The 25,360-nt window shown below is 41.2% G+C and overlaps 1 protein-coding gene across 1 annotated transcript in view; it reads left to right on the top strand.

Annotated features, from left to right (window-relative positions):
* Positions 1-25,360, top strand: part of SEMA3E (semaphorin 3E) — a 283,348-nt gene that overhangs the window by 225,045 nt on the left and 32,943 nt on the right. Inside the window, exon 5 of the mRNA XM_063926934.1 lies at positions 8,242-8,335. Within this exon, the coding sequence (XP_063783004.1) occupies positions 8,242-8,335 (94 nt within the window). The remainder of the gene's footprint in view (positions 1-8,241; positions 8,336-25,360) is intronic.

Below are 25,360 nucleotides of genomic sequence, written 5' to 3' on the forward strand. Positions count from 1 at the left end.
CTCGAGGCCCCTTCTGTTGCCAGACTTTGGGACTTTCTTGCGGGGATGAGCTGCTCGCACCTAACCCCCTTTACTATAGTTTTTCTTGTAGACTATAGCAAATAATACAGAGAACTGTGTTTTGTTCTCTTTTAATGATGCACTGATCCAAGGTCAGATGAAAATCACTTTCTCTTGTTTATATCATTTCAGTGCCTTAACGGCATGATACTATATATTTTCATTTCTCCGTTCCTCCCCCCCAATATGTATCTTCCCTGCTTTTAAGGTGAGCTAGAATTAAACTGTGTGACAGTATCAATTCTGTGTACTTTCCACTGAATGTCTGAGTATATGATGTGCGGAAAAGATACTTCTAGACAACCAGTGATACAGTACGTCAGACACTTACTGTATATAACTGTGATAACTGTGTGTTTAGAAAAACATACTTTTTTCTGCCAATTCTTTCATTTTTTTTTTACATCCAAAATATTACACATACTGTAGTTCATGTTGTAAGTGTCATACATTAGTCTAGAAATTCATTGTAATCAGTATACAAGGTGGACAAGCTATTTAGTATGGTGCCAATGGATTAATATTTCTATTTTTTTCTGTGACATTAGTATTGCTTGTGTGCTATTATCATTTTGATGTACAGGCCAGTTTGTATTGTTTTGTTGAGTGTTGTTTTGAAATGGACTAAAAAAAAACCCTCAAACGTTAAGAAAAAATATCAAACTTTTAGATTATTAATGTTAAACAAAAGTGCCAAACTGAAATGTGCTTTTTTTCTACATTAAAATTTTTCTTCCTGGAAATATATAAAAGAAAAAAGTACATACTGTAAATAGCAACAAAAAAATTAAATATTAATCCAAACAAAAAAAGTAAATATTTATTGAAGATTTTTGCCAAAAATATAATATCAGCTTCACATGTCTGATTGGTATATTCATATCAGAAATTGAACATTTTGTTTATACACAGGGTATATTTTCCATTTAATTTTAGTATTACTCTTTGATTTTGCACAAAAGAATTTTAAAGATAATTTCCATTTTTATCCAATATAATGAAATGTTTCATGTCAGGTTCATTATGCTGCTATGAACCCATGCAATATGTATTTGCATTTTACATTATGCATCAGGCATGTTGCCAATTAAAATAGAGGACTTACAAGGGGTGTAGTACGGGTGACCGGCGGTCTCCTGACCGCCGGTCACCTTACCGACGCCGGGATCCCGGCAGCATACCGACGCCGGGATCCCAGCGGGGAGGGGCGAGTGCAGCAAGCCCCTTGCGGGCTCGCTGCGCTCGCCACGCTGCGGGCTCGGTGGCGACCAGCGGTCGCCACGGGTTCTATTCCCACTCTATGGGTGTCGTGGACACCCACGAGTGGAAATAGTCCCTGTTGGTCGGCATGCCGACCATCGGGATAGTGAGCCGTCGGGCTCATGGAGGAGGTCATGTGACTGTCGGTCAGCTGACCGGCGGTCACATGACTACCACCCCTTACAAGCAGCTGTAGTTGTACAATAGGATTGCATAAATATGTGATGCTGGGTACACACTAGCTGATGTGTGTACCCAGCGATGTCAGTGTCGGCAGGACCCAGGTGCGGGGCAAGCATAGGCATGTGCATACACACTTGTTGATGCCGACAGTGATTAATGCTGCATTCAGCTGGACTGACATGCATACACCTCCGATGGGTGATGAAATTGATGAAGCATCGTCAGTGACAATTGGGCACTACTGTATATCGGTTAGTGTGTACCTAGCTTTAGAAGGAAAGCATACATTGCTTGATATCAAAGTTGTCATGCCAACTGTTTCAGCAGGCTAGTACTAGGAGAAAATTGCAGTATCTAGTATCAGAAACCAGATTGAGGATATCGTATACTTTCAGCAAAGAATGTAAACATAGTAATTAATTACAGTAGGTATGAGTATTAATTAAGGAAGTGTTGCACCACGTATTGGGCCTAATTCAGACCTGATTGTAGATGTGCTAAATTTAGCACATCTACAATCAGTCACACAGACATGAGGCGGGACGCCAAGCACAGGGCTAGTCCGCCCTACATGTCAGGCCCGACCTCCCCACACAAGTACAAAAGCATCACACAGCGCACAGCGGCGATGCTTTTGTACTTTAGGAGTAGGTCCCTGCCAGCGCAGCTCCTGCGTGCTCGCAGGAGCTACTCATCACTGTGAGGGTCGCAGCGGCTGCGTGTGATGTCACGCAGCCGCAGCGGCCTGCCACCCCCAATGGTCCGGGCACACCTGCATAGCCTGGACCGCGCCCCCTAAATGGCGGCCAAATGCCGCCAGCCCGCCCCCTCCCGCCCAGTGATCACCTGCGATGTTTCAGCCATCGGCTGTCTGGCATGCACCGCGCATGCGCAGTTCAGACCTGATCGGCTGCTGTGCGAAAATGCACAACAGCGATCAGGTCTGAATTAGGCCCATAGATGGATACTGGAATACCAGTCTAAGCGGGTGGTCTTCTGTATGCCGGCGGTCGGGCTCCTGGTGCTCAGTATACCGGCGCCGGGAGCCCAACAGCCGGCATACCGACAGCCGGCATACCGACACTTATTTTCCCTCGTGGGGGTCCACGACCCCCATAGAGGGAGAATAAAATAGTGTGGCGCGCGTAGCGCGCCACCGTGCCCGTAGCGTGGCGAGAGCAGCGAGCCCGCAAGGGGCTCATTTGCGCTCGCCACACTGTCGGTAAGCCGGCGGTCGGCCTCCCGGCGCCTGTATGCTGGTCGCCGGGAGCCCGACCGCCGGCCAGCCGTAGTGAACCCGTCTAAGCATCTGGTGCTAAAATATATCAATTTGCATGAAGTAGAATGATCTGCTTCTCCATGGGTTTCCAGTTCACAAATGACTTTTACTGAGAACTGCGGTGATGCCATACTAAGCAAATTTATTGTTTCATTATTATTAAAATATATTTTATATTATTTGAAATCTCTATCATTTTACCTAAGAGCTTAAATGGCTGTTTTTCATTTAATTTCATTTCCTTATTGTGTATTCATAGGATATGTCAGTGTCAAAATAGTTCCAGTCTCTAAGGTTATAACCTTATCCAATAGATATTATCATATATTTGTAATCTCACTTCAGCTGAAATGATCAACATGTGGGAATGAATGGACACATCACGTGAGATGTTATGAGTCACCCTGATTTAAGAATTTCCAGGCTTCCCAAGTTTTGAATAATTTAAGTTATTAAAACAATATAATTTAGCATTTTGCAATATATATGTTTTGCACTGTATTTTGCAACATATAATTTTGTAGTACATTTATTGACATTATTTTTTTTCTGAAAAGTAGGCAAGTAATACTATCATGAAGTAATTTACACAAATTGGTTAAACCAATTTGTCTCAACAACAGGTTTTGTCCTTTTTCCAGAGTTTGGGAGCAAATGGTCAATTGTCATTTGCTCTCATCCATTATCAGATTTTCATTTCAACTAGCCAAATATAATAATAATTGTATAGTGTATGCCCAGCTTAACTCTATTTTTCCTTCATCTAGAAGTAATTCTATGTATAGGAGGCCTGCTTCAGCTCTCTATTCACAAGTTTTACCAGACATCAATACAAAAAAACATGATTGCAGTATTCACTTAGGGTGAGATTTAGCAAATGTATAATTGCATTAAATCTTGCAAAAACTGCACTTTTCGGAGGAGTATTGCATCTCTTATGGATCTCATTTGTATTATTAGGGTCTGCAGCAGGGGCACCATCTTTTTCTGCAGTACATTTTTGCACTTGCCAGAGTCTGCTGCGCTTTTGCCAATCTCCAAGAATATTGTATAGATTTCTGTAGTGTGAATGCACAGTTCTCCAGAAACATGGCGTCCAGTGTTCTCTACGGCATGGATTTCCAGAAAAATGGCACTTGCGCCATGTTCCTGGCAATACCTGTGGTGCAAATGGAGAGGTAGGTATTTCGAACAAGTGCAGGGTACATCCATACTGTATATGTACTGCAATTATCTGTTAAGCGCCTTGAGTCCTAATGGAGAAAGAGCGCTATATAAATAATTTTATTATTATTATTATTATTAGAGAAGAAAAATAGATACCAGTAGTCAGCACCATTGAGTACTACCACAAAAATATGCTGTCCATATCCAGCCACTGTTATTATTATTATTATTATTATTATTATTATTATTATTATTATTATCCTTTATTATTATGGCATCACAAGGGTTCCGCAGCACCCAATTACAGAATACATAAACAAATAATCAAACAGGAAAACAGCAACTTACAGTTGATGACAGTATAGGACAAGTACAGGGTAAATAAACATAGTTACATCAGCAGATGACACTGGAATAAGTATCAGGTGGCAGAAGACTGCTGGATGTGGTGCAGTTGAAGATTATTAAAGTAAGAAAGGATAAGCACATGAGGGAAGAGGGCCCTGCTTGTGAGAGCTTACATTCTAAAGGGGAGGGGTAGACAGACAGGGGTGACTCAGATGGGGTACATAGAGAGCGTAGAACAGAGGGTTAGGATGAGATTTGGCTGGGTTTGGTGAAGAAGTGGGTCTTGAGAGATCATTTGAAGTTTTGTAGAGAGGTGGAGAGTCTGAGGGGGAGAGGTAGGGAATTCCAAAGAAGTGGTGCAGCACGTGAAAAATCTTGGAGGTAGGAGTGGGAGGAAGTAATCCGTAGGCAGGAGAGTCGGCGTGCATTAGCAGAGCGAAGAGGACGGGTGGGAGTGTAAAGGGAGATAAGGTCAGAGATGTAGATGGGAGAGGAGTGGGTGAGGGCTTTGTAAGCAAGTGTGAGAAGCTTGAAATGGATTCTGAAAGGGAAGGGGAGCCAGTGAAGATCTAGTAAGAGAGGAGAGGTGGACGTAGTGCGTTTGGTGAGGAAGATGAGCCGGGCAGCAGCATTGAGGATAGATTGGAGTGGAGAGAGGTATTTGTCAGGAATGCCAGTCAGGAGCAGATTACAGTAGTCCAGTCTGGAGATGACCAGTGAGTGGATAAGAGTCTTAGTAGCATCCTTGGTCAAAAAGGGTCTGATCCTGGAAATATTTTTTAGATGAAAATGGCAGGTTTGTGAGAGGTGCTGAATATGTGGTTTGAAGGAGAGGGAGGAGTCAAGGATTACTCCAAGACAGCGCACTTTGGGGCTAGAGGAGATAGTAGTGCCATCAATAGATAATGAGATTGTAGGAGGTGAGGTTATGCGGGAGGGAGGAAAGATGATCAGCTCTGTCTTAGACATGTTAAGTTTAAGAAAGCGCTGGGACATCCAGGAAGAGGTAGCAGAGAGACAGTTGGAGATACGAGTGAGGAGAGCAGGGGAGAGGTCTGGAGAGGAAAGATAGATTTGGGTGTCATCAGCAAAGAGATGATATTGGAAACCAAAAGAACTAATGAGCTTACCTAGTGAGGACGTATAGAGAGAGAGAGAAGAGGACCAAGGACAGAACCTTGGGGTTACCCCTACAGTTAGTGGAAGTGAGGGGGCGGTGGAGTCATGAGAGGAGACCGAGTAAGAACGGTCAGAAAGGTAGGAGGACAGCCAAGAGAGGGCAGTGTCACGCAGACCAATGGAGTGAAGAATTTGCAGTAGGAGAGGATGGTCCACAGTGTCAAAAGCAGCAGAGAGATCAAGTAGAATAAGTATAGAGTATTGTCCCTTAGATTTAGCAGCATGGAGGTCATTGCATACTTTTGTAAGGGCAGTTTCAGTGGAGTGGAGAGGACGGAAGCCAGACTGGAATGGGTCAAGCAGTGAGTGTAAGGAAAGAAAGGAAGTAAGGCAGTTGTAGACAATACGCTCAAGGAGTTTGGAGGCAAAAGGGAGGAGAGAGATGGGTTGGTAGTTGGAGAGAGTGTTTGGATCAAGTGTAGGTTTTTTAAGAATAGGAGCGATGAGTGCATGCTTGAAGGCAGAGGGGACAGTGCCTGATGAGAGGGAGAGATGGAGAAGGTGGGAAAGATGGGAACAAGCAGAAGGAGAGAGGTAGCGGAGGAGGCGGGAGGGGATAGGGTCAAGTGGGGAGGTGGTGAGGGGACAGGAACGAATGAGGGCCATGACTTCCTCTCCAGATGCATGGGAGAAAGATGTCAGAGTAGGTGCGAGGGATGGGGAGGGTTGGTAAGGGATGGGAGAAAGCTGGTTACTGATGTTCTGGTGTGATGTGATGTCCTGACGTATGGAGTCAATTTTGGATGTGAAGTAAGTGGCAAAGTCAAGAGCAGAGAGTGAGGAAGGGAGACGAGGTGGAGGTGGGCAGAGGAGTGAGTTGAGAGTGGCAAAGAGGCGCCGGGGGTTGGAAGACTGGGAGGAGATGAGGTTCTTGAAGTATGACTGTTTAGCAAGAGAAAGGGCAGCACTGAAGGATGAGAGCATAAGTTTGAAATGGAGGAAGTCTGCCTTAGAGCGTGATTTCCTCCTGTGTCGCTCAGCAGTACGTGAGCATTTTTGCAGATATCTGCTGCATTTGGTGTGCCAGGGTTGAGGTGTTAATTTGCGAGGGTGAATAGTGGTTGGTGGAGCAACAGAGTCAAGAGCAGAAGTAAGGGATGCATTGTATGTGGAAGTGGCTTGTTCAGGGCATGAGAGAGAGAGAATAGGAGAGAGAAGTGAATCAAACAGGGAGGAAAGGAATGTGGTGTCAATAGCTTCAATGTTATGCTTAGCGATGGTAGCCTTAGGAGGTAAAGATGGGGAAGTCGAGAGAGATAGGTTAAAGGAGAGCAGGTGGTGGTCAGAGAGGGGAAATGGGGAGTTGGAAAAATCAGAAATATCACAGCGGTGAGTGAAGACCAGATCCAGTGAGCTCCCATTCACATGGGAGGGTGAGGAGGTCCACTGGGAGAGACCAAGTGAAGAGGTAAGGTTAAGGAGTTTAGAGGCAGGGGATTGTGTGGGGATGTCAATAGGGATGTTGAAACCGCCTAGGATAATGGAGGGAATGTCAGAAGAGAGGAAGGGAGGAAGCCAGGAAGCAAAGTTGTCGATGAATTTGGAAGCAGTGCCAGGGGGGCGGTAAATAACAGCTACTCTAAGATGGACTGGTTGGAAGAGGCGTATGGCATGGGCCTCAAATGTAGAGAATGTAAGCGATGGTTCTGGTGGTATGAGTTGGTAGGAGTAACCAGAAGGTAAAAGGACCCCAACACCACCCCCATGGCGACCCCCAGGTCGGGGTGTGTGTGTGAATGTGAGGCCCCCAGCAGAGAGAGCAGCAGGAGAAGTAGTGTCAGAGGGCGTAATCCAAGTTTCAGTAATGGCTAGTAGGTGTAGGGAGTTGGAAATGAAAAGGTCATGAGTGGGGACCAGTTTGTTACAAACAGATCTGGCATTCCAGAGGGCACAGGATAGGGGGTATGAGTTTGTGGGAGAGATGTGAATGAGATTATCAGGGTTGCTGTAGCGATGAGGTGAGATTAACTTTGAGGGCAGGGATGATGAGAGAGTAGTGATGGTGCGGGTGCCTGAGCTGGGAGGGGAAACTGCAGGAGGTGGGCAGGGAGGGAGGTCGTTGTGATGTGGATGGGGGTATGGGGAGGTGACAGGGAATGGAGAAAGGGAGCAGGGCTGCGTTGTTGGGTAGCAGGACCATGGGGCAGAGGTAAATGAAAGTGGGGTAACAGGAAAGGAGGGGGAAGGAAACAGAGGGATGGAGGGGAGACAGAGGAGGAGGTTTAGGAGACTAGGGTGGAAGGATAAAGATACATTATTAGGTAGACACTGAGTGATGTGGGGAGTATAAGAAAGCCTTCACATAGTGTTAAGTAGGTAAATAGGTTGAGGTAAAGTGGAAGTAGGAGAGGAGACTGTAAGGGAATCAGAGCAGAAGAATTGCAGACATGCAGGTGAGAAAATCAGTGTAGGCTCAATGGGTGTAGGTTTAGTATGAAATGAGTCAAAAGCATAGATAAAGTGGGTGCAGAAATGTATTTGGGCTGTAAGAAATGAAAGGATTGTGAGAGGGTTAAGAAGCAATGGTAATTCTGTTAGATTTTTAAAGTGTTTGTAGATGAGAAGATGAACTCACAATTGTCCCAAAGAAGATCTTTGTGATCCTGATTATGGATGGAAACCAGATCTTACATATGTTTTTTCTTTACAAAGTATACAGGTACACATAGCTTGGAGGACCCTTTAAAAACTGGAAGATCATTTTTCCACTGTTGAGTGACTATGAGCTTGTTTCTGTTTAACATTATGATGATATTTGTTTACAGGAACATATATTCCTACAAGAACACCAGAGAGTTGAGAGAGGACGCGGGAGATGTACTTTTGACCCAGACTCTTCACTAACTTCAACATTAACAGGTAGTTATTATAATAATAATAATAATAATAATAATAATAATTTTTGACAATTTGTCATTCCTTTCACTTTAGTTTACTAAATCAGACAAAAAAAAATATTTTTGTTATAACTGGGCTTGCATTATTTTATCGCTTTAACATCAGATTTATATTCTCAGTTGATTTCTGTATTATATAAGCTTTCAGCCATTATCATGGCTTATCACTTGGCTCACATCTTCGTAAATCTGCAGAACAGTACTTTATTTCAGATTTCAGGTGTCGGTATTCTTACTGCTGGGATCCCGGAACAATGGAATGAGTGAATCTAAGTATTATAATGCAAACTGTACATGCAGACAAATTGCTCTTGTGTCCCAGACCAGATCATAAATAGGTTGTCTATATAGCAAGACCATGGGATATATTTATGAAAAGGATAAATATGTCCAAAGTACAAAGTCACCAATCAGCTTGTAGATAACGTAAAGCTTGTAATTTGATTTAAAAAAAAAAGGTGTTGGTATCTTTCCAAAAGGTATTCTGGATCACATGTTGAAGACTTTAATCTAAGTATTTTGAGATCTTGTAATATAGGGAGTCCCTGGCAGCAATAATGGGCCTCCCAGGTGGGCATGTAGGGTGTTTATGAATCTTTGGAGAGAATATGGGATTATTTGGACATTCTTGTTAAATAGCTTTATTGATTTTTGCAAAGATTTAATTGTTGTCTATAGACAAATAAGAATCTGATTCAGTTCTTGCTTGAAGGTAAATGTAGGATCTGAGGACAATTATTTATATACCATTTAGTTAGACAATTGTACATACATCTGCGATTTGTACTGTGTAAAATCTTGTTTGACAATGACACCCTCTTTGGCGGATGATAGTGTCCTGACATTCACTAAAGTTTTAGTACCACATATTCAAATCTAGATGAATTACAGGACAAAGTAAGTATGGATTGACTGCACTCCGTTAATAGAGTTCAAAAAATGTGTGTAGCGGGAATCACAAAAAAAGAAAGAAAAAACGACACCCATGCATATAATCCTTTAAAAAGAAATAAATATTTTTGCTAAATACATATATGTAGATGTATTCAGGAAAAAATAGCTTATCTGTGGTGTCTTTAATTAGGTGACACCACCATCAATGGCAAAGGAATGTCTCCTCAAACACAGAATCTTAAAACATTGAAAGAAATATAAGGTGCAATTCTACCTGGTGAATTTTCACAGATACACAGTTTATTAATTTAGGTTAGAAAATGCTTGCAAGATAAAAACAAATTAGCACTTATCTCTGTAGAACTCAAAAGAACTAAACTGAATCAAGTATCAACAGTCCACTTTTGATTTGGTTGGACCACTCTGTGCACTACAATTGAGTTCCACACTCCAGCTGATGGTGAGGTCATCTAATTAAAGATACTGCAGATAGTTTTAAGTAAAAATATTTATCTTTTTACATTTTAAAGGACAATATGGTTATGGGCTGTAAATTGGATAGCATCCTACTGATTGGGACAATTCCATTGCACTTTACAATTGGAAACAACAGTGATAAAACAAAACTGGGTAATAACAGATGACTATAGGGGTAGGAAGGCCCTGCTTTCAATCTTACAATCTATAGAGAAACCGGTATTGATACACAGGGATAGATGTTATCTTTGGCAGAATGGTCCACCAGATTGCAAAGGTTCTTGGTGGGCTGTATGATATGGTCACATAAAAATGTTGGCCAGGGGTCAGGAGGATCAGACGGTGAAGAAAGAGAAAATAAGTGAGTACTGTACAGTGGGGATGTAATTGGATAGGAAAGTTTATGAAGAGGGTCAGAAGGAGAAGAAAGAGAGAATAAGTGAGGACTGTACAGTGGGAATGTAATTGGATAGGAAAGTTTATGAAGATAATGTGTGAGGTTCTGGAATTTGATTAGCTTGCCTGAAGAGGTGAGTTTTCAGGAACAGTTGAAAGTTTGGAGACTAGAGGAGTGTCTTATTGTTTGTGGGAGGGCATTTTGCAGAATGGTTTAAAGCCTAAAGGAAATCCTGCAATCAAGAATGGTAGCAAATAAAGAGTGTGGATGAGAGATATAGATCTTTTGAAAAGTGAGGCGGTCGACTACGGAGATATTTTGAGATAAGCAAAGAGATGTAGGTTGGAGTAGTTTGGCTAATGGCCTTGTGTGTGAGTAAACTTATTTTACATTGAATATGGTAGAATACAGGTAACCAATGGAGAGACTGATGACAATTAACTTCTAGTAAGGAAGATTTGTCTTTTTGGTAAGACCAGTAAGAAGACTATTGCAATACTCAATGCAGGAGATAATGAGAGCATGAATTAGAGTATTTGCAAGGTCTTGTGTAAGGTATGGTCTTATTTGGAATATGTTTTTTAGATGCATGTAATATCATTTTGAGACAGATTGAATGTGGGGAACAAAGGACAGTTCAGAGTCAAGGATGACACCTAGGCAGTGAGCTTGTGTAGTAGGACAGATTGTCGAAATCTCAACAGTGATTGAGATATCAGGTTGGTAACTACTATTGTAAGTGGAAATATAATTAATAATATTTTGTAAATATTAAGTTTGAGGTATTGAGATGACATCCAAGAGTAAAAGGCAGAGAGGTATTCAGTAATATGGGCCAATCTGCTGTTATAGCCAGCAGATTGACGTTGATAGATATGAAGAGATCATGGGCGGATGTTCATTTGTTACAAACAGAGAGTGCATTCCATAAGGCACATTTTAGTGACTTGGAGGGTGAGAGACATGTGATGTTAGCTGGATTTCTATATTACTGCAAACCATGAGAATATGAGTGGAGCAAGTGGTTGGGGCCCAGATTTGGTGAAATGTCACCAGCTAATAGAAGCAGGAGAGAGATAAATTACTTTAGGAGGGTTTGAATGTTTTTTTATGTTAACAGGCTGTGGATGTTATTTTCAGTGTATAAAGATAAGTAAAATGTTCATGAGTGTTAATAAGAGACGAGTGGATAATTTAGGTGGCAATGTGTACAGAGAAGTGAGTTGCATGGAGAATGAAGCATGTAATTGCTTTGGAGAAATTACCATGGAGTGCAATGAAGAAAAACTATTTATGATACATGGTGTGTTTGAAAAAAAAACTAAAGTTATTTAGGCTTACTGTAGAGCATAATGAATTGGCAGTTGTTAAAGTTAAATATTCAAATACATACAGTATTTACTGGTGTTTTTCAGCTGTTCATTTTCAAACACTTAGTGTTATGACCAATTTGTGTAAGTAAATGCATATAGACCAGCACAGCTGACCCAACATTGCATCTTAAAGAATACTATGGCTAATTAATACAGGCCATTAGTAAGGCAAATGTTTAGCCAATGAAAGTTGACAAATGACACGGTATTTGACTATGCCAAGAATAGCCAGTATGTCTTCAATAACTATGCCTGTCTGAGCAAAATTTTAAGAACAGGTATTTACTAATGGCATGCAAATCATGCTATTAAAAATGTTGCTAAGCATAAATTGGTTGCATAATGTTCACAGAGAGACAATTGCAAAGTGATAGATCTGTACATACATCTGAAGCTGCAAAGAAGTTTATTTGTAGTTGTATTAGTTCTTAGATGTTCCTTCCCTACATACAATGCACTCCAAATTGGATTACAACACACCATTGTAGGCAGTTTACTAATACAATAGGCATCCCATGGGACCTTTTCAAATAAGCCATGTAACACAAGTGGAACAGTACTTTCTTATCAAAACATGCTGTGCCAAACAAACACATTCAGTGCTTCTGTACTGTTGCAAACATACATAAAACTTGTGAGTATTTTTATATCTACATAAGATCAACTAAATAAAATACTTCAAATAATTTTTTTTAATATGTTTAAAATACAAACAATGAGAGGACAGTACAGATAATTTTACCAAAATGCTGCATTTCATTTCACCAAAATGCCCTACTCTGCCTGGTCTCTTTTAGTGCTTTGGGTTTTTTGGTGTTGGTGTCACAGTTTTGTTTCTATTAAATAGTAACTATAATTATAATTGCATAGCTATTAGTAGTAAACCACTCCACAGTAATCCATAAATGCAAAAGGGTTGTTTATACAGTATATTACGTATAAACATTATAACTTTCTTTTTCTGATCACTTTATTGCCAAAGAGTTGTGATGAGTTTATCTACCATCCATAGCCTTGCATTTAATGTTTTTTAATGAGAAATTATGATTGTAAACATTTGTTTCATTAGTTACCAAGAATTTTTTACAAAGTAGGTATAGAAATAGTTTTTTGACTACAGTGCATTAATAGGACAAGTCATGCTAATTGTAATGTAAGCTTGCCACCTAGTGGCCATTTACTTTAATCAGGATATACAGTATTCATTTAGAACAGTGAGGAAGTTGTGGATTCGTTTAATATTGCAGGTAAGCATAATGAACCACAAAATTAAAAAATGTTCAATATGCATCACTTTTTTGGATAACCTGTTTAATATTTATACTTTATCTTGTGAACCTCCATAACTCTTTCTACTCTAAATTAGTTTATGGACTTTATGTAACATTTACCCAATTACTGAATAAAAATTATTATTCTGCAAAGGTCATCTTTGTCCTTCTGTAAAGTACATGGACAGTACATCTGATTCACAATTTATTAACATATTTCCTAGAAGGAAGCTTGATAACAGACACATTCATTTCTTATTATTTTTAGAATGGTACATTTTAATAGCCGTATATTAACACAAATGCATAATGTATACATGCATGTGTATATATATGTATGTATAAATCTCAAAGTTTGTGTGTACATATACAATATATATTTGTGTGTGCCTGCATATATATATATATATATATATATATAAACAAGAGGGTTCTGCACTCTCATCAAAGTTCCTAATGGTGGGTGCTCCCGACAGACGAAATGTCCGCAAATGTAGACAAGAATTCCACGTGGTGGAGGGTGCACTCTCACTGTGTATAAAGTCCACACATTTCTTCAATAGAAAATTTTTATTGTAGCCTCAAAAGGTTTCGACGTTTCGATCCAAAAACCAGGATCTTTTTCAAGAAGGGCCATACATGAATCATCAAATCCAATCATAATATAATGAAGCCGAATAATTAAAAGTATATCTAGAAAAAATAGAACATAAACATGACTGAGCCTCCCAGGTCCCAATATATAACAATATTAGCGACAATGCTTGTATCAACATAAACTACTACATAATACCAGATTTAGAAAAAAGGAACTCATATACCAAAAACAGGTGGCAGAGTAGTGAGACTACAAGGAGGAATACAATAACACCCTGTGTTCACCACTGGTCTTAAAATGCATGCAAGGCCCACACCTCCTCACCTCTATCAGCACATTCCAATAGGGCTGTATGTCTGAACTGCTGTGTACCAGGTGTAGAGAATGTCCATATAATCACAGCTCTGCAACCAAACCACTGCTGTAATCAAAGGATATCTCTATTATAGACGTGTATCAGAATCAAATGTATATATCAAACCTTGTTACCACATAAATACCTATGGGTCTGGAAAGGTGTGCACAAGACTACACCTGGATAAGGCATTCTCCCACTCAGGGTTAACAGCTGCAGGATCTCAAAAAGGATATTCAGCCACTGTGATTACACATATACTCTGTTTAAACAATGTGCATCTGAGGCATAGAAATATATATCAAAAAAGCCATAATCAATGATCAATAAATACCTATAGGTCCAAGAGGATACACATAGGGCAGCCTCTGGGTTAAGCGTTCTCCCACGTCAAATCCATAGCTACAAACAATAAATAAACCCAAATCAAAAGATTATAGGATTATACAAACATCAATCTTAATCAGTTGGACAAACCCAACATAGGCCCTCATTCCGAGTCGTTCGCTCTGTATTTTTCATCGCATCGCAATGAAAATCCGCTTAGTACGCATGCGCAATATTCGCATGCGTAAGTAATTTAACAATGAAGATAGTATTTTTACTCACGGCTTTTTCATCGCTCCGGCGATCGTAATGTGATTGACAGGAAATGGGTGTTACTGGGCGGAAACACGGCGTTTTATTGGCGTGTGGATAAAAACGCTACCGTTTCCGGAAAAAACGCAGGAGTGGCTGGAGAAACGGGGGAGTGTCTGGGCGAACGCTGGGTGTGTTTGTGACGTCAAACCAGGAACGACAAGCACTGAACTGATCGCACAGGCAGAGTAAGGTTGAAGTTACTCAGAAACTGCTAAGTAGTTTGTAATCGCAATATTGCGAATACATCGGTCGCAATTTTAAGAAGCTAAGATACACTCCCAGTAGGCGTAGGCTTAGCGTGTGTAACTCTGCTAAATTCGCCTTGCGACCGATCAACTCGGAATGAGGGCCATAGTTACTCACAGAATCATGTGCAACACTGCACAAACCAGGGCTGCATGCACCCAGTGTGCCCTCTTATCTGGAAACCTCTAGCCAGGGGTGACCGAATTATGCAGACAGATAACAGACAGCAGAAATAATATCACAAACAAAGAGACAAACATCTCTATACACATTATCCGGACTAGAAAACTGACATCACAGTAAGCATCGCCATTGGTGCCACAGAGGGATCCGGATGACCTGACCAAACAGACCAATTAAAAACCACGATTGAGTGACCACGCAAAATACAACAATGATAAAGAATATACCATAGGTAATTGCACATATTACTTATCACAAAATGGAGATCCACTATATAATAGCAAAATGCAGGTAAGTAACACAGATCAAAAGGAGCTTGACAATATTTATAGATATTAATAGGCTGAAAGCAACATACTGGTCCAAACAAGAGAAAAAAATGCAATAATGAGGTAGCACATAAACTATCCAATCAAAAACAAAGCAAACCCTTAAAGTAAACATTAAAATAAAATAAATACTGTGCAGAATAAAACTCATTGCATGTGTTGTTTATTTAATGTACTGTTTTAATATTAGCTCATTTCCATGAAGGGTGCCAATAATTTGGGAGTTGCCTGTATCTTGTATCATCCATTTGCTCTTACTGTATTTTGACTATTTTTCCATTCTATTAAGTAGAACATTTTCCATAGATTTTCTTATCACTGCTTTATGCTTCCTATAAAGATAGTATTCTTAGTGTAAGCAGTGTTAGCTTTATGACTGGTGCATGCGGGGGGGTCTGAGTACCCATCTACCCCTGCTGACAGGCTGACGTTCTTTTACACACTGACCGTGGGTAGCTAAAAGCCCAGCCCCTTTTGGCAAAATATGGGAAACAGCAAGTCTATGGGGGGGAGGGCTAATATGGCCTGTGAATTGCAGTATTATGCCACTAGGGGCAGAGCCTAATAATGCAGAGTGCCCATCCCCATCCCTATAGGCAACCTGTACTGCGGCAAAATGTGTGTTTGTCACATATATAATTACAGTACATGTGTGTTGGAGATATATATATATATATATATATATATAAACAGGTCCTTCGGCAGCACTCCCAATCTCAAAAAACAACTGTCCGGTGCCCTCCTAGTCCCGTATGGCAGCGGGACAACAATAGTATGCAGACGGCGGCACTCCGGTAATACAAAAGATACAAAGGCAGGTGTAATGAAACAACGTTTCGAAGTTTAATTACTTCGTCCTCAGGTTAACAAATACACAGTAAACTCATACCTTATATCCCAATCCCATGTGCGGTGAACTCCCGCGTGGACCCAGCGTTCAGATGCCCATGAATGACGTCATCCTGCCGCCACTCCCACCGCAGGCATCATCAACTAATCAGTGTAAACATGATACAAAAGCACATAAAAACTACACACCTACAGTATGTGATTTAAAAACAGCAGATCAGGCACAGATACAAATACAGAGCAAGCAGACCTTCACGATCCTGCAAACCATAACCATGTCAATGTCTAGATTATAACACAAATTTGACAAACACATTCTAAATTAACCCTACAACCACCGCACATAGGGGGTATACAGAGATCTACCTACAGGAAGCAATGCAATCCTAAAGTCTCGTTGAGACCCCTTGGGGCCAGCGTTTGCAATTCATGAATCCATTTGGATTCTTTTTGTAAAAGTGTAAGCGACCTGTTCCCCCCTCTTACTTTAGCTGGCACATGGTCAATGATGATATATTTGAGACACGCTATGCTGTGTCGTGCCACAGCAAAATGCCGTGCCACTGGCTGGTCACTGGTGCCATTCATAATGGCCTTCCTGATGGCAAGTTTATGATTGGCCATGCGCTCCCTAAGTGTGCAGTCAGTCTTGCCGACATAGTGTAAGCCACAAGGGCAGCTGATTAAATAGATGATGAATTTAGTCGTACAAGTGAGTCTGTAATTAATGGTGTATTTTCTGCCACTAAAGGGATGATGAAATGTATTCCCCGTAAGGAGGGATCTACAGGTCGTACAATTAAGACATCGAAAGCAGCCCTTCCGAAGGGTTAAAAATGAATTTTGTTCACTTTGCTTGATGGCTAGATCTGAAACATCTGTTTTAACTAGCCAATCCCTGAGGTTTCTACCTCTAGTGTACGTGGGCATGATGGTGGTATCAGACATGTTCAGATCCTTGTCAGATTGAATCATAGGCCAAAGAGATTTAGCCACCTTGGAAATCGCCCTACTATTGGTGTTATAATGGTTAATCCAAGGTAGTCTTGTTTTAATCGGTTTACTTATTTTTTGAGTTAATAAGGATTGGCGATCCATACTCAGAGCTTTATCCTTGGCCTGCAGCAATTTTCCAAGGGGATATCCCCTCTGTCTAAACTTGTAAATCATATCATCTATCCGATTTACAGCTTTGTCTCTCTCACTGCAAATCCTAACAGCTCGTAGGAACTGTGAATATGGAAGCCCATATTTGGATGGAAGGGGATGAAAACTGGAAAAGTGAAGTAGGGTGTTACGATCAGTAGTCTTAAGAAATAAATCAGTAGAGAGATTGCCATTCCTGCACTGTACGGAGACATCCAAAAAATTGATGCTGTCTCTACTCATATTGAAGGTGAATTTAATGGGGTGATCTGACTGATTGTGCGTCTCAATGAAGTTATTTAATGACACCTCTGTCCCCGACCAGATGACAAATACGTCATCTATGTATCTTAAGTACAGCATGATGGCATCAGAAATAGCACTGTTTTCAAAAAAGATTTCCTGTTCTGCTACAAACATATATGAATTAGCGTACGACGGGGCCACAGGGGACCCCATCGCACACCCAGAGGTTTGCAGGTAAAATCTACCATCAAAAATAAAGTAGTTATGGGTCAAAATCATAGCTAACAAGTCAACCACAAAATCCACCTCTGGCCCAGTATATAAAGGATTACCCTCTATTAATTTGCGTACTGCAAGCAACCCTGCCTCATTGGGGATAACCGTGTATAGACTAGAAATGTCTATACTACACAAGATGCTGTTCGTGGGAATATTCCCTAACCTTTGTAACTGGTTAATAAAGGAGGTGGTATCCATCAAGTATCTATTCTTCTTTACAATACACGGTTGTAGTAATGAATCAATATAGGTAGCCACTTTTTGAAATAAACCATTGCGAGCCGCAATGATAGGGCGCCCTGGTGGGTTCACCAGGGATTTGTGTATTTTTGGAAGCGAGTATAAGACAGGGACCACAGGATATTCCACAATTAACGCTTTCATGAGTGTGCTAGAAATGATCCCTGTCTCAACAGCCGCCTGTAGTTTCTCACACAACATCTGAGCAAAATGGCCCGTCGGATCACCCTTAAGGACCCGATATACCATGCCATCACTTAACTGACGATACAACTCATCTTTATATGAACTCAAATCCTGAATCACGATACCCCCACCTTTATCGGCAGGGCGTATCGTGATATCAGTGTAAGAGGACAAATCTCTAAGTGATTCATATTCCATTTTACTCAGGTTATTAAAACATTTAGAGTCCATACTTGATACATTACCAACAGTCACCGTGTGATTCAATAAGCGTCCATAGGTCTTAATGGTGGCATTGTTCGAAATGGGGTCAAATTTGCTGCGGTTCTGTAACTTAGCTAACTTAGGAGGCAACGGTTCATCCGCATCCATTGACGTTAAGCTCTTACCGCCCTTGAAGTGTTCGTGTAACTTGAGCTGACGATTCAGCTTGTATCTCTCTACTTCCCACTGAAAGGAATTAAATTTCACCGTAGGAACGAATGAAAGTCCTTTTTCCAGTACCTGTAATTCAGTCGAAGTAAGTTTATGTGTGGATAAATTGAACACTATTTCTTCCGATATAGCGGGGGACGACCCACTCTGCCACGTCCCCGTCCTCTTCCACTGACCACCTCGGCGCATCCACCGCCTCTGTCGGCACCACCGTCCTTGGTCCGAACTCCTAAAGGGGACCTGGTGGTAGAATTGGTTGTGTCAGAGGGGGCATCAGAGTCACTGTTGGTGTTTTTATCCGCAGATGAATCAGATTGCCAGAGTTGCTTGTAGTTGCGTGGTCTAGTAAACCGTTGTTTACTAGACCACAGGACCTGTTTACATGTGGACAAGCTAGCTTGCAGGTATCAGCATGTCCACGGCTTAAGCACCCAGAGTTTATCTGGTCATTTCCGAATTCTATTGTGCCTCATTTTTGTCAGCCTGCCATGGCTGAATCGATTTTGACGACAGGCACAGATACAGTGGAGCATGTCAACCTATCATTACTTACCCAAGGAACTACTCTGACGTTCTCTGAAGCAGAGGCTGATGCCATCCTACGGGATAGAGGTCTCAAAGATGAGACGGATGTACAATCTGATGACATTTTATACAGAGATTGGCTTAAATTAAAACAGAAGGAGATTGATTATCTGTACCATGGCATCACTTTAAGTGATTATTATAAGGACAAATGTATACCACGTGGGTTTAGAATTTGCAATGCCCCGACCATCGGGCGATATAATACCACCTTCTGTAAACGTTGGATTGCAATTCTAAATAAATGCAGTTTTGATCTCTTGTTATTGGTGATCGAGGAATCAACACGGGAATTGGCGATTGCAAAAGAGAAAATTGCTGTGTTTGAGCAAAAACACAAAGAGGTGATTGTCAGCGACTCACGGTGCAATTGGGTGGAGAAACTCGAAAACCAAATCTCTGCATATCGTAAAGATCTTATTCAATTCAAACGACAGAAACTGGCTAAAGTGAATGCTGACTACGAACAAAATCGTGTCTATCTATGGGCATGTGGGACTCGGAATGACCGACAACGGTTTACTAGACCACGCAACTACAAGCAACTCTGGCAATCTGATTCATCTGCGGATAAAAACACCAACAGTGACTCTGATGCCCCCTCTGACACAACCAATTCTACCACCAGGTCCCCTTTAGGAGTTCGGACCAAGGACGGTGGTGCCGACAGAGGCGGTGGACGCGCCGAGGTGGTCAGTGGAAGAGGACGGGGACGTGGCAGAGTGGGTCGTCCCCCGCTATATCGGAAGAAATAGTGTTCAATTTATCCACACATAAACTTACTTCGACTGAATTACAGGTACTGGAGAAAGGACTTTCATTCGTTCCTACGGTGAAATTTAATTCCTTTCAGTGGGAAGTAGAGAGATACAAGCTGAATCGTCAGCTCAAGTTACACGAACACTTCAAGGGCGGTAAGAGCTTAACGTCAATGGATGCGGATGAACCGTTGCCTCCTAAGTTAGCTAAGTTACAGAACCGCAGCAAATTTGACCCCATTTCGAACAATGCCACCATTAAGACCTATGGACGCTTATTGAATCACACGGTGACTGTTGGTAATGTATCAAGTATGGACTCTAAATGTTTTAATAACCTGAGTAAAATGGAATATGAATCACTTAGAGATTTGTCCTCTTACACTGATATCACGATACGCCCTGCCGATAAAGGTGGGGGTATCGTGATTCAGGATTTGAGTTCATATAAAGATGAGTTGTATCGTCAGTTAAGTGATGGCATGGTATATCGGGTCCTTAAGGGTGATCCGACGGGCCATTTTGCTCAGATGTTGTGTGAGAAACTACAGGCGGCTGTTGAGACAGGGATCATTTCTAGCACACTCATGAAAGCGTTAATTGTGGAATATCCTGTGGTCCCTGTCTTATACTCGCTTCCAAAAATACACAAATCCCTGGTGAACCCACCAGGGCGCCCTATCATTGCGGCTCGCAATGGTTTATTTCAAAAAGTGGCTACCTATATTGATTCATTACTACAACCGTGTATTGTAAAGAAGAATAGATACTTGATGGATACCACCTCCTTTATTAACCAGTTACAAAGGTTAGGGAATATTCCCACGAACAGCATCTTGTGTAGTATAGACATTTCTAGTCTATACACGGTTATCCCCAATGAGGCAGGGTTGCTTGCAGTACGCAAATTAATAGAGGGTAATCCTTTATATACTGGGCCAGAGGTGGATTTTGTGGTTGACTTGTTAGCTATGATTTTGACCCATAACTACTTTATTTTTGATGGTAGATTTTACCTGCAAACCTCTGGGTGTGCGATGGGGTCCCCTGTGGCCCCGTCGTACGCTAATTCATATATGTTTGTAGCAGAACAGGAAATCTTTTTTGAAAACAGTGCTATTTCTGATGCCATCATGCTGTACTTAAGATACATAGATGACGTATTTGTCATCTGGTCGGGGACAGAGGTGTCATTAAATAACTTCATTGAGACGCACAATCAGTCAGATCACCCCATTAAATTCACCTTCAATATGAGTAGAGACAGCATCAATTTTTTGGATGTCTCCGTACAGTGCAGGAATGGCAATCTCTCTACTGATTTATTTCTTAAGACTACTGATCGTAACACCCTACTTCACTTTTCCAGTTTTCATCCCCTTCCATCCAAATATGGGCTTCCATATTCACAGTTCCTACGAGCTGTTAGGATTTGCAGTGAGAGAGACAAAGCTGTAAGTCGGATAGATGATATGATTTACAAGTTTAGACAGAGGGGATATCCCCTTGGAAAATTGCTGCAGGCCAAGGATAAAGCTCTGAGTATGGATCGCCAATCCTTATTAACTCAAAAAATAAGTAAACCGATTAAAACAAGACTACCTTGGATTAACCATTATAACACCAAAAGTAGGGCGATTTCCAAGGTGGCTAAATCTCTTTGGCCTATGATTCAATCTGACAAGGATCTGAACATGTCTGATACCACCATCATGCCCACGTACACTAGAGGTAGAAACCTCAGGGATTGGCTAGTTAAAACAGATGTTTCAGATCTAGCCATCAAGCAAAGTGAACAAAATTCATTTTTAACCCTTCGGAAGGGCTGCTTTCGATGTCTTAATTGTACGACCTGTAGATCCCTCCTTACGGGGAATACATTTCATCATCCCTTTAGTGGCAGAAAATACACCATTAATTACAGACTCACTTGTACGACTAAATTCATCATCTATTTAATCAGCTGCCCTTGTGGCTTACACTATGTCGGCAAGACTGACTGCACACTTAGGGAGCGCATGGCCAATCATAAACTTGCCATCAGGAAGGCCATTATGAATGGCACCAGTGACCAGCCAGTGGCACGGCATTTTGCTGTGGCACGACACAGCATAGCGTGTCTCAAATATATCATCATTGACCATGTGCCAGCTAAAGTAAGAGGGGGGAACAGGTCGCTTACACTTTTACAAAAAGAATCCAAATGGATTCATGAATTGCAAACGCTGGCCCCAAGGGGTCTCAACGAGACTTTAGGATTGCATTGCTTCCTGTAGGTAGATCTCTGTACACCCCCTATGTGCGGTGGTTGTAGGGTTAATTTAGAATGTGTTTGTCAAATTTGTGTTATAATCTAGACATTGACATGGTTATGGTTTGCAGGATCGTGAAGGTCTGCTTGCTCTGTATTTGTATCTGTGCCTGATCTGCTGTTTTTAAATCACATACTGTAGGTGTGTAGTTTTTATGTGCTTTTGTATCATGTTTACACTGATTAGTTGATGATGCCTGCGGTGGGAGTGGCGGCAGGATGACGTCATTCATGGGCGTCTGAACGCTGGGTCCACGCGGGAGTTCACCGCACATGGGATTGGGATATAAGGTATGAGTTTACTGTGTATTTGTTAACCTGAGGACGAAGTAATTAAACTTCGAAACGTTGTTTCATTACACCTGCCTTTGTATCTTTTGTATTACCGGAGTGCCGCCGTCTGCATACTATATATATATATATATATATATATATATATACAGAGAGGTGCGGCACTCACAGACTGTTTTGAATGAAACTCACAGACGCAGTATGCTGTATATCAACGTTTCAATCCTCACAGGGATTTTCGTCAGGAAGAATGACAATACAAAGAAACATACATACCTGTAAAGACCTAGAACCCACATGATAACATCAGGATTGGCTGCAGCCTTCGGCGTGGGAACGCCAGTCCGGAGGCGAGTCACAGTAACATGACATCAATGCTTACCTAAGCGTCACACGTCACCCAGTAAAACAATTACACAATTACCATGGTGACAGTCAAAGCACAAATCAATATGTTCAATAACAAACAAACAAAATGTGAATACTCCGAGCCGTTCATGCAGCCCACCACAATGAATGCATTAATAATATTGAATCCAAAATCGAATCAGCATAAATATACAGTATGCGGCATAAATATAACTACAAAAAAATACTATGTATAAAAACCAGTATAAGTAGCAATAAATATAATATAATGCCCCATAAAAATATATTAAGAAAATACTATACATTATGGTGGAAAGCAATAATCGACCAGAGCAATAACTACACATATAATCCAAAATTTAGTTCTGAGCATCAGTAAACGTTCATGACAATATTTTGCTCATATATACAAGAGAGTGATAGAGTAGCACAGAAATTACAGTATGTATCAAAACATAACTGCTACAAATAAATAATGTTGCTCAAATTGGTAACAACCACAGACCATATGTTATAGTACCAATATTCATAAGAACAATACTTATGAAAAATCAGAAAACAATAGCATATCATTAAGGCCTTTAGGAGCAATAACATTCAATCTATGAATCTACTCCGTTTCTCTCTTCAAGAGGAGTGAATTCCAATCCCCTCCCCTCCGTAGCACCGGTATATGGTCGATCATTCTATATCTCAAACTATGTAGCGGGTGTCGCGCCGTCACAAAGTGACGTGCCACCGGTTGATCAGAACTACCACTCGAGAGTGCTAATTGAATTGAAGAATGATGGGCAGTCATCCTTTCCTTAAATCTTTGCTGCGTCTTCCCCACATAGAAGAGTCCGCAGGGACAAATTAGGTGGTATACTACATAAGTACTTTCACATGTCAGGTGATGATGAATTTTAAAATTAGTACCCAAATGTGGATGACAGAAAGTATCTCCTGTAAGGAGATAATTACAAGTTGTGCATGCACACCTAAAACACCCGTTCCTTATATGTGCTAAAAAGTTTTTATTGATTTTTTTATTGAGTCGAAATGTCAGTTCTAACCAATAAATCCCTGAGATTTTAGGAACGGGAATAACATGACATTAACGATGTGTCATCTAGTCCTATGTCATTATCAGACTTGTGTCTTGATAAAGGCCCATGAAGAGCCAAAACGCGTTGACCAGCTGAGAGTGTGGACCATCATTGATACCATATGGATATGAACTGACATTTTCTCTTTTTATATATTCGGGGGGGGGGGGGTAGGAAAGGCTGGACTTTTATTATTTACCATCTTTTTCTGAGACCTGCAAGTCTCTATCCGTTGTCACCTTTGGACTTTCAGTCAACTTGCATGCTGTTTGTTTTTTATCCTGTACCTCAATTGTGTGAGGTATTTTAACAAAAAATTTTATATGGATTTTTGCTGTTTTAATTCTTGCATGGTGTTCATCGCTGAAAGTTCCATATATGAGGATGTCTAGTGTGGTGACTGTGTACTTGTTGAGCCCCTGAAAGAAACCCAGATATGTTTGAATACAACTGACCTTTCCGTGAGTACGGTACGCCCCATATCAATAATAAGAATATTTCCCTGAACACGGAAAAAAAACATTTATGTGCTCAGCTTGTTGTTGTGTGAGTGGGGCATGCTTACCTGCTATTTAAGGGTCCTATTGCATGCTGGGGTTCCATACACTGTGGTGGATAAAGATACCATTATATGTGTGACACATCTCTTGAAGTGTGAGTCAGGGTACGCCCCACTGTCACAACTGAGGGCCTGAGCTGACAGGAGGAAGCCTCAGTTGTAGGGGCTGAGGTGAAACTAAACTTGGGAGGTTTAATCAGACCCCTAGACATGTAAGTACGGTGTATGAAGATTGCCCGAAGGCGTGACCATGACAACCAAGATTTAAAAGTCAATAAAAGTTTATTAACAGAACTCCATGTATTCACAGCAGTGGTAAATGAATAAAGATATGCAGTAGTTAAAATGAAACAGTTCCTGGATCACTATAAACTTGGCAAGAGCCACAGGGTACTGGAAGGATAAGGTACAGTTCTTAATGTCCCAGAGATGGAATGTCCCTACCAGACCCGTCCGTAGTAGTGAGAGTAGCCAAGGAACACACCAGCAGATGTATCACTGGAAGCTGGTACACTGTAGTTGAGGTGACTGCTGTGGACGCTAAATGGAACCAGCCAGGTGTTGAAAACATGTAGTGGATGCTGGATGGAACCAGCCAGGTAGTAGAATGAAGCTAGGGAGCGAAGATATGGGAAATAATGATATACGGGTACCGATGGTTTGCGGGTACCGATGATATGTAGGTATCCGCTGGAGAAGCACCGGCACTTTAAGGTAGTTGATCACTGCTGGAAGCTGACCGCTGGAAGCAGATGGATCTGTAGCTGGAAGCCGGAGTAGTCATAGAAGACTGCAGAGTCAGGCTGCACCGCAAGGTGGTAAGCTGGTGCGGGTCTCTTAGTGGTAACTGGAGACAGGAGCTGGAAACCTGGAACAAAAC

The sequence above is a fragment of the Pseudophryne corroboree genome, chromosome 6 (assembly GCF_028390025.1).
Source record: "Pseudophryne corroboree isolate aPseCor3 chromosome 6, aPseCor3.hap2, whole genome shotgun sequence".
Lineage (NCBI taxonomy): Eukaryota > Metazoa > Chordata > Amphibia > Anura > Myobatrachidae > Pseudophryne > Pseudophryne corroboree.